Source organism: Eumetopias jubatus, unplaced genomic scaffold (assembly GCF_037043125.1).
Source record: "Eumetopias jubatus isolate StellerSeaLion01/CBP00866 unplaced genomic scaffold, mEumJub1_p1.0 scaffold_4, whole genome shotgun sequence".
Classification (NCBI taxonomy): domain Eukaryota; kingdom Metazoa; phylum Chordata; class Mammalia; order Carnivora; family Otariidae; genus Eumetopias; species Eumetopias jubatus.
The window spans coordinates 78105968-78116243 of NW_028274810.1; the positions used below are offsets into that span (position 1 = coordinate 78105968).

General features: G+C 45.3%; 1 protein-coding gene across 2 annotated transcripts; it reads left to right on the forward strand.

Annotated features, from left to right (window-relative positions):
* The first annotated feature begins 44 nt into the window (after positions 1–44).
* On the forward strand, positions 45–7728 carry AIRIM (AFG2 interacting ribosome maturation factor). 2 transcript variants are annotated; one of them, XR_003610914.2, is made up of 6 exons: positions 45–333; positions 527–804; positions 2857–3036; positions 6103–6221; positions 6387–6488; positions 7081–7728. XR_003610914.2 is itself a non-coding variant. In XM_028113969.2 (5 exons), exons 2-5 carry the CDS (start codon positions 530–532, stop codon positions 6422–6424), a joined length of 612 nt encoding a protein of 203 aa, XP_027969770.1. In that variant the 5' UTR covers positions 45–333; positions 527–529; the 3' UTR covers positions 6425–7728. The 2 variants fall into 2 exon arrangements, 1 of the variants encoding a protein (XP_027969770.1); XM_028113969.2 differs by having other exon boundaries at positions 6387–7728.
* The last annotated feature ends 2548 nt before the right edge of the window (positions 7729–10276 follow it).

The following is a 10276-nucleotide window of genomic DNA, read 5'->3' on the forward strand; positions in this document are numbered from 1 at the left end:
GTCTACGACATACGTTCGCGACTGGGTAGCTGCGTTGGGGCATGCGCAGAGAGACCGCGGGCGCTTGGTGGCGGCCCTGGCGGGTCCTGAAACTTTGAGGAAGTTAGATTGAAGTTTTCCCGCTGGTTTAGGGAAAGCTACCGGCAGTTTCCGGGAAAGGAGACAAGATTCTGGCTCTGGAAGTACGGGTTCGGAGACAGCGCTTCGGCCCGGGGAATCCGCAGTCTGAAGCTGGAGACTACCCGAGCCGCGGGCGAACCTCCTCCGAGGGCTGGTCGGGAAGCCCTCCCGGAGGTGGGAAACCAAGGCCCGGCCTCCGGAGCCCCTCTAAAGGTAAGACAACGCCTCGCGTCAGGACGTCCTGTCGGAAGGGATACACAGTCCTTCGTGAGGGGATCCTGGTTTAGCGGGACCTCACTTGCGCACGGAAATCACTGGACCCGCTACTTCCCCTTCCGACTTGAGACCCTAATGCTGTTTTTTGTTTTGTTTTGTTTTTCTTTCTGTTGTTTGTTTATCTCGGCAGAAGATGACTCCAGAGCAGCCTTTGCTTGCTGTGCACGAGGCCCTGAGGAAATGCTTTCCCGTGGTGGAGGAGCAGCAGGGCCTGTGGCAGAGCACGCTGAGGGACAGCCAGCCCCTCCTGGCCTCCCTCAGCAACCTGGCAGAGCAGCTGCAGGCGGCCCACAATCTGCGGTTTGGGGACGTGCCTCCACTTCGGGCCTTCCCAGACTTAAAAGAGCGGCTGAGGCGCAAGCAGCTGGCGGCTGGCGACACTGTCTTGGACAAGTTAGGGGAGAGGCTGTAAGAGTTCGATGCCACTCCTTCTTGGTGGAAAGATTTGAAAAACTTGGTGTTTAATAAGTAGCGAGGATCAGTCAGAAGAGTGTTTTTCCCTTTACTTGAGAACATGGTATTTGGAGGTGTCTCAACCTTGCTTGTTGCAATGGGACCTCTTGTCAGAGTCATTTTATGGGGTGCCTGGGTGGTGCAGTCAGTTGGGCTTCCGGCTCTTGGTTTTGGCCCAGGTCGTGATCTCAGGCGGTGAGATCAAGCCCCATGTTGGGCTCTGCACTCGGTGCAGAGTCTGCTTGAGACTCTCCCTCTTTCAAATAAATAAATCAGTCTTTTTTTAAAAACTCATTTTATGGCATTTCCCTTGTCACGTAGGGCACGGCAGTGGTGGTCTCAGTAGAAGTTACAAAAGTGGAAAAGAAAAGCAATGGAGAAAGCTTACTAAGCCCTTCTCTATTGTCTTCTTTTGTCAAAAGCAATGAGGAATTGTACTTTAAACTTAGTAGGTGCTAGAGCTAAGGGTTTTACATATATTCTCATATAAAATCTTTTCAACATCTCTGACTTAACCGCACTTAATCCCATTTTGCTGGTGAGGAAACAGGCTCAGATTGCCTGTGGTTGCACAGCTAGTAAATGGTAAAGCTGGGAGTCTAACTCAAGTTTGCCTGACACCAAGGCCAGAGTGTTCAACCACCACTCTGTTCTGCTGTACATTGGTGTCTCTGTGCCAGTAATAGTACATCTCTAAACTCTTAGTGCTTAACTCTGTTAAACAGTTAAACTCTGAAGTGAGACCCTCTATCTTACAGTTGTAAGTATTGAGGATAGACAAGAGACCTGGCACATAGGCCTTTCCATCCTTCCTCCCTTCCTCCCTTCCTCCCTTCCTCCCTTCCTCCCTTCCTCCCTTCCTCCCTTCCTCCCTTCCTCTCTCTCTTTCTTTCTTTCCTTCCTTCTTTTTAAGATTTATTTACTTTACAGAAAGAGCACAAGTGGGGGAAGGGGCAGAGGGAGAGGGAGAGAGAATCTCAAGCAGACTCCGCACTGAGCACAGAGCCCCATATGGGGCTCCATCTCATGACCCATGAGATCATGACCTGAGCCAAAATCACAGGTCGGATGCTTAACCAACTGAGCCACCCAGGCGCCCCGCACATAGGCCTTTTCTTGACTAGAACAAAAGAAGTTTCTGGTGTATATAGTCTGTGCTGTAGACTAATGGGAAATGGTCAAATATGGGGACCTTCTGTGTAGCATTTGTACAAAATAACTAAGCACCTATGGGATGCCAAGCGCAAGGTGCTGGGAATATAACAATGAACCAGACTTAGTTTCTTAGCTGATTAGAGGAGAGACTGTCAAATTATGTTGTGGTATGTTCTGAGGTAGTGAACTTTTATTTTAGTTGATGGCATATTTTTGTGTGTGAGTATTGGGCTGTTATTTTAAATCTCTTTTTTTAATTGTGGCCACACATTTTGAAAGCCACAATTCTAGGTTAAGGCATGCTTTGCCCTCTGGGAAGTTGTGGCCTTCTCGGTGGCTGAGTCCCTTGGAGTCACCAGTGGAATAATAATACTGACCGTGAGCTAGGCACTTCCCTAAGCACCTTATAAGCACTATTGCATTTAATCTTCACAAGAACCCTTTCACTCATTCATTCATTGGACAAGTGTTTGTCGTTCTATGTGCCAATCTCAGTATTCTAGGTACTTAGGGTGTGCAGTGAGCAAAACAGACCGTTTTTATACACGACTGAGGATAAGTAACTTTCCTAAATTCCACAGTAGTCTATGTGCACCCAGAGCAATTTTTCCCGTTTGGACATTTGGCAGTATCTGGAGACATTATTGATCGTCACAACTTGGGGAGGATGGGGCATGGTTTGCTCCTGTCATCTAGTGGGTAGTGGCCAAGGATGCTGCTCAGTGCCCTAAAATGCACAGGGCAGCTCCTCACCACAAAGAACCATCCAGGTCGAAATGTGAGTGTGCTGAGGTTGAGGAATCCTGCCTCAGGCCTTCTCATGGTGTTGTCTAATAGCCTTTTTTCCCCCAGAGCCACCCTCCTCAAGGTGCGTGACACCGTCAGCAGGCACGTGGAGCAGGTGCTTGAGATCTATGAGCAGCATGCAGACTCGATTGGCATTGATGCTGTTTTGCAGGCTTCAGTGGTCAGCCCTTCTGTGGCTGACATGTTGGAATGGTTGCAAGATATTGAGAGACATTATCGAAATTCGTATCCTTTGCACACGTTTCAGTGTCCAGAGCTGCTTCAGGAAGTCTTTTTTTTTATTTTTTTATTGTTATGTTAATCACCATACATTACATCATTAGTTCTTCATGTAGTGTTCCATGATTCATTCTTTGTGCATAACACCCAGTGCTCCACACAGAATGTGCCCTCTTTAATACCCATCACCAGGCTAATCCATCCCCCCACCCTCCTCCCCTCTAGAACCCTCAGTTTGTTTTTCAGAGTCCGTCGTCTCTCATGGTTCGTCTCCCCCTCCGACTTACTCCCCTTCATTCTTCCCCTCCTGCTATCTTCTTTTTTTTTTCTTAACATATATTGCATTATTTGTTTCAGAAGTCCAGATCTGTGATTCATCAGTCTTGTACAATTCACAGTGCTCACCATAGCACATACCCTCCCCAATGTCTATCACCCAGCCACCCAATCCCTCCCACCCCCCACCACTCCAGCAACCCTCAGTTTGTTTCCTGAGATTAAGAATTCCTCATATCAGTGAGGTCATATGATACATGTCTTTCTCTGATTGACTTATTTCACTCAGCATAACACCCTCCAGTTCCATCCACGTCGTTGCAAATGGCAAGATCTCATTCCTTTTGATGGCTGCATAATATTCCATTATGTATACATACCACATCTTCTTTATCCATTCATCTATCGATGGACATCTTGACTCTTTCCACAGTTTGGCTATTGTGGACATTGCTGCTATAAACTGGGGTGCATGTACCCCTTCGGATCCCTACATTTGTATCTTTGTGGTAAATACCCAGTAGTGCCATTGCTGGATCGTATGGTAGCTCTATTTTCAACTGTTTGAGGAACCTCCATACTGTTTTCCAGAGTGGCTGCACCAGCTTGCATTCCCACCAACAGTGTAGGAGGGTTCCCCTTTCTCCACATCCCCGCCAACATCTGTTGTTTCCTGACTTGTTAATTTTAGCCATTCTGACTGGTATGAGGTGGTATCTCATGGAAGGTTTTGATTTGGATTTCCCTGATGCCGAGGGATGTTGAGCACTTTTTCATGTGTCTGTTGGCCATTTGGATGTCTTCTTTGGAAGAATGTCTGTTCATGTCTTCTGCCCATTTCTTGATTGGATTATTTGTTCTTTGGGTGTTGAGTTTGATAAGTTCTTTATAGATTTTGGATACTAGCCCTTTATCTGATATGTCATTTGCAAATATTTTCTCCCATTCTGTCGGTTGTCTTTTGGTTTTGTGGACTGTTTCTTTTGCTGTGCAAAAGCTTTTTATCTTGATGAAATCCCAATAGTTCATTTTTGCCCTGGCTTCCCTTGCCTTTGGCGATGTTTCTAGGAAGAAGTTGCTGCGGCTGAGGTCGAAGAGGTTGCTGCCTGTGTTCTCCTTTAGGATTTTGATGGACTCCTGTCTCACGTTTAGGTCTTTCAACCATTTGGAGTCTATTTTTGTGTGTGGTGTAAGGAAATGGTCCAGTTTCATTCTTCTGCATGTGGCTGTCCAATTTTCCCAACACCATTTGTTGAAGAGACTGTCTTTTTGCCATTGGACATTCTTTCCTGCTTTGTCAAAGATGAGTTGACCATAGAGTTGAGGGTCCATTTCTGGGCTCTCTATTCTGTTCCATTGATCTATGTGTCTGTTTTTGTGCCAGTACCATACTGTCTTGATGATGACAGCTTTGTAATAGAGCTGGAAGTCTGGAATTGTGATGCCGCCAGCTTTGCTTTTCTTTTTCAATATTCCTCTGGCTATTTGGGGTCTCTTCTGGTTCCATACAAATTTTAGGATTGTTTGTTCCATTTCTTTGAAAAAGGTGGATGGTGATTACATGCCTTTTTGTGTGCTAGTTCAACCTACCTCTCAGCCACCTTTCCTTTTTTTTTTCTTTAAAATTTTTATTGTTATGCTAATCACCGTACATTACATCATTAGTTCTTCATGTAGTGTTCCATGATTCATTGTTTGTGCATAACACCCAGTGCTCCACGCAGAACGTGCCCTCTTTAATACCCATCACCAGGCTAACCCATCCCCCCACCCCCCTCCCCTCTAGAACCCTCAGTTTGTTTTTTAGAGTCCATCGTCTCTCATGGTTCGTCACCCCCTCCGATTCCCCCACTTCATTCTTCCCCTCCTGCTATCTTTTTTTTTTTCTTAACATATATTGCATTATTTGTTTCAGAAGTACAGGTCTGTGATTCAACAGTCTTACACAATTCACAGCGCTCACCGTAGCACATACCCTCCCCAATGTCTATCACCCAGCCTCCCCATCCCTCCCACCCCACCCCCACTCCAGCAACCCTCAGTTTGTTTCCTGAGATTAAGAATTCCTCATATCAGTGAGGTCATATGATACATGTTTTTCTCTGGTTGACTTATTTCACTCAGCATAAACACCCTCCAGTTCCATCCATGTCGTTGCAAATGACTCAGCCACCTTTCCTACTGTTCCACACATTTCTTTGCCGGCCAGATTGGGGGATTTGGCCCTGAAACTAATCCATGCTTCCCCACTTCTGTGCCTTTGCTTATGCTCTTCCTGCCAGCCGGAATCTCCCTGCCGCCCTCTAAGTGGGAGGTAGGCGCCGCAGTGTCCTCTTTATCACTGAGACTCTTTGTTTTCATTTGCTGGTTTTTTTCCCCACCACAGTGAGATCCTAGGTTGTTGGGGCGATGTTTCATCCCTCCACCCCCATAGGACTGTGAGTGAAGGGGTGCTTGGTAAAGATGGGTGGTGTAGGTGAGTGCTGCCACCTGGTGAATAGAATGATAGCCCCTCTTTCACTCTTTGCTTCCTGTAGCTCTCCCCAGGGCATTTTCCCCCTTCAGCATATTTCATTTGCTTTTTTTTTTTTAATATTTTATTTATTTATTTGGGAGCGAGATCACGAGCAGGGGGGGAAGGGTAGAGGGAGAGGCAGACTCCCCACTGAGCAGGGAGCCTGGTGCGGGGCTTGATCCCAGGACCCTGGGATCATGACCCGAGCCAAAGGCAGACACTTAACTGAGCCACCCAGGCACCCTCATTTGCTTTTTGAGCAGTCCTTAACTTCCAGGAAGTTACCTGAAGAGGAAGTACCTCCTGTCCTCGATCCAGTGGGGAGATTTAGCAAACATCCAAGCTTTGCCCAAGGCCTGGAACCAAATTTCAGAAGATGAACACCAAAGCCTTGTACAAGGTACTGGTTTTCATTTATTCCTTCATGTCTGTGGTCTCTTTGTAGGTCTCACTTCTTTGGAAGCATTACAGAGATGCCCTTGCAGTGCCCCTGTTTTTTTATAAATCGGATGTTTTGTGTTCTCTGGAGAGGTGATATGCCAGTTTTTCTCTCTTCCTATTCCAGATACCCTGTTGAATGTTTCCTTCTTCCTGGAAGAGTAAGGAAGCCGTGTGTTTACCAGCAAACTAGGGGGACACAGTTGAAGACTGATGTTGGTGCTTTCTGGTATGGTAACCTGACATACTTGAAAAATCAGTGCCTAGAGCCTGAGGACTACTGGCTTCTGATGCTGGGGTCTCTCCCTGTGATGTCACGGCTGAGGGCACATTGCCCTTTCCTAGGCTCCAGAGTGGAGGAGGCAGAGAGAATGCAGGAAAGGCAATGCAGGAGAACACTGGGGTAGGGACTACTGCCACAGAAGTGGTAGGGGAGGGGGTGTGGCACCACCCTGAGCATCACCCAGAGCTCTGAGCTTGTTTGACACCCGGCCCTGTTCTGTGTATTTGTGTCGGTCCCTGATTCTTTGATGGAAGATGATGATTCTTGATGATTTAAAGAAATAAAGGTGATAATTGATGGAAGACAGTACAGCTCTTCCTCGACTTAGAGTGGGGTTACATCTTGATAATCCTATCGTAAATTGAAAATATTGTAAGTCAAAAATGCATTTAATACACCTAACCTACCAAACGTTAGTCTAGCCTACCTTAAATGTGCTCCAAACACTCACATTAGCCTACAGTTGGGCAAAATAATCTAACACAAGGCCTGTTTTATAATGAAATGTTGACTATCTCTGTAATTGATTGAAAAACAGGACAATGTATGGGCACCGAATGGCTGTGTCAGTTGTTTACCCTCGTGATCTGGGGGCGGACTGAGCTGTGGTGTGTGTGCTGCTGCCCAGCATCACGAGAGAGGAGCGGGCCGCATGTTGCCAGCTTGGGAAGAGACCCACGTTTGTGAAGTACGGTTTCTGGTGGACACGTATTGCCTTTTGCAGCGACAGAAGAGTTGAAAAATCCCCAGTCGAACCATCTGAGGTCAGGGCAGTGTGTCATTGTTTTCCAACTGCTGTAGCTCCAAGCCATCATGACAGTTTCCGGAGCCCGCCACCAGGGGGAGGTGGTGTAGCATGAGTTAGGCTCAGAGCTTTGTCTTTGAGGAGTTGTCCTCCCACCCCGTCTGAGAGTAAGTGGCTGGGGGTAGCAAGACTGCTAAAATGACAGGGGTTTTGACCAAAGCTGGCGCCTGATTTGCCACATTCCTCTGATCTTGGAGTAGCTGCACGGTGGGAGAAGACCGCCCAGAATCAGGCCATCAGGGCTACGTTTCTGAAGCCCAGTGCCTTCATCTGTGAAATGGTCGGGTACTTCCAGACCTGTCAGCTTCGGGGGCTGTGGACAAATCTGGGTCACTGGATGTAAAGAGGTTTAATAAAGAGTATAGATACTTTTAAAATGAAGATGACTTTTTTCTTACTACAAAAGTGATATATATGCTTTTTAAAAAGTCATAGGAAAACTGTAGAAAAAAATATAAGTGTAGAAAAGTATGAAGCAAGCTCCATCAGAGATACTGTGATATATACCCTTTCAGTGTCCATATTCACAAATAAAAAAAAAAATCCCCAAATATAGTATCATTGATATATACTGTTACTTAGTCTTTTTTTAAAAAGTAAAAAAAAAACAAAAACATAGTTTGGCCATCTTTTCGTATCTGTAAAAATAACTCAATGAAATTACAGTAGATACCATTATACATATATACCATTTTATGAATGTATTAGAGCTTTTATTTTTCCAGACGTTCATGTGTTTCTACCTATAAAGATCATACATTGTGATTGTGAAAAACCGAAGTATTACAGAAAGTAAAAATGCACATGGTCTACTCTTTTTAACAATATGGTAGATATTTTTCCAGGAGCTTAAAAAATGTATCACATACATAATAATTATAAATAAAACTTATAAACATTTGGGTATCAGGCCTTATGATGTGCTCTGGGGCAGATGAAGGAGATCCCTATAAAGGTTTATAGTTCAACCAGGGAAACATTTAAACCAGTGTCTCTTAAGTTTTAATGTGTATAGAAATCACTGAGCTCTTGTTAAAATTCAGATTCTGATTCTGTAGGCCTAGGGTGGCAGTGCCCTAGATTCTACATTTCTCACAAGGTCTCAGGTACTGTTGACGCTGATGATCCAGGGACCAGACTGAGTTGAGGAGACTTAAATTGTAAAACAATAATAAGTGTTTTGTGGGGCTGGAGGATGGACAAAATAGGTGAAAGGCAGTAAAGGGCACAAACCTCCAGTTATAAGTTATGGGGAGGTAAAAAAAAAAAAGTGTTATATTTGACATTAAACGGAAGAGAGGGGACACCTGGGTGGCTCAGTTGGTTATTAAACAACTGCCTTTGGTTCAGGTCATGATCCCCAGGGTCCTGGGATCGAGTCCTGCATCCAGCTCCTTGCTCAGGGGGGCGCCTTCTCCCTCTCCCTCTGCTGCTCCCCCTGCTTGTGTTCTCTCTCTCTAACAAATAAATAAAATCTTAAAAAAAACAGAAGAGAGGTGGTTAACTAATGGCTTGTCGGAATACTTCATAGTGACAGTGACATCTGAATTAGGACTTGGGGATGGAGAGGAGCACAGGGTGTTGCATGCCCAAGGGATAGTCTAATAAGCAAAAGCAGTGTTTGAGAAAGATTGGAATCCAGCATGGATCAAAAGTTTGCTGTGTACCAGGCATTGTGCTTGTTGCTTTTATCTCCTAGAACTGGCAAATGTTAATAGTTCCACTGACCAACTCAGTAGCCTTCATAGAGGGATGGAGGAATGGCTCCGTGGACTGGAGTCCAATTGTGAAGAGCTCTGAATGCCTGGCTCGAGAGTATGTATTTTGTTCTGCAAGTGGGAGGTGTGTGTGTGTGTGTGTGTGTGTGTTACAGAGCTCTTTAAATCCTGACCATAAATGTGTGTGTGTGTGTGTGTGTGTGTGTGTGTGTTACAGAGCTTTTTAAATCCTGACCATAAATAGATACAAGATTTTACAGTGCTTCATAACTATGTATTACTTATCACTTTTTATTTTGTTCCTTATTTTTTTTACTATTAAAATGCAATCTTTTTAATTGTCCTTCTTAAATTTAAAATAAATTTATCTTTTGAATAAGTGACACATTCACATTGTGTAAAATTCAAAGGGTACAAGAGCACATTCAGTGAAAAGTTCACCTCTCCCAGTTACTCACTTCCCTTCCCTGGAGGCAACCAGTGTAAAACGTTTCTGATGTATTCTTCCAAAAATAGTCTTTACCCATATCGGCACAGTGGTTGGTAGCCTCTAAGATAGTCCCCAAGTGTCCCACCTCTGGTATTCATGTCCTTGTGTACTCTCCTCTCCTTCAGTGTGGGCTGGGCTTACAGATTTGCTTCTATGAACAGACTACTGCAGAAGTAGTGGGGTGTTACTTCTGAAAATAACTGATAAAAAAAAAAAGACTGCAGCTTCCAACTTGGGTCCATCGCTCACTCTCGGATCCCTCACCCTCAAAGAGGTCAGCTGCAGTGCTCCAAGGCAGCCCCATGGAGTGCTCACGTGAGAAGCCAGGCAGCAACCACATGACAGCTTGGAAGCAAATCCCTAACCTCCCCCCCAGTTGAGCCTTCATTTGAGACCACAGCCCCAGCTAACAGCTCAATTACAACTTCGTGAGGACCTAAGACAAAGGCAACCAGCTAAGCTGTGTGCAGATTCCTGACCCATGGAAACATAATAAATGTTTTTTTTTTTAAGATTTTATTTATTTATTTGACAGAGCGCGAGAGCAGGAACACAAGCAGGGGAAGTGGGAGAGGGAGAGCAGGCTTCCCAAGGAGGGAGCCCGATGTGGGACTCGATCCCAGGACCCTGGGATCATGACCTGAGCTGAAGGCAGACGCTTAACGACTGAGCCACCCAGGCGCCCCAATAAATGTTTTTTTTAAATCATTAAGTTTTGGGG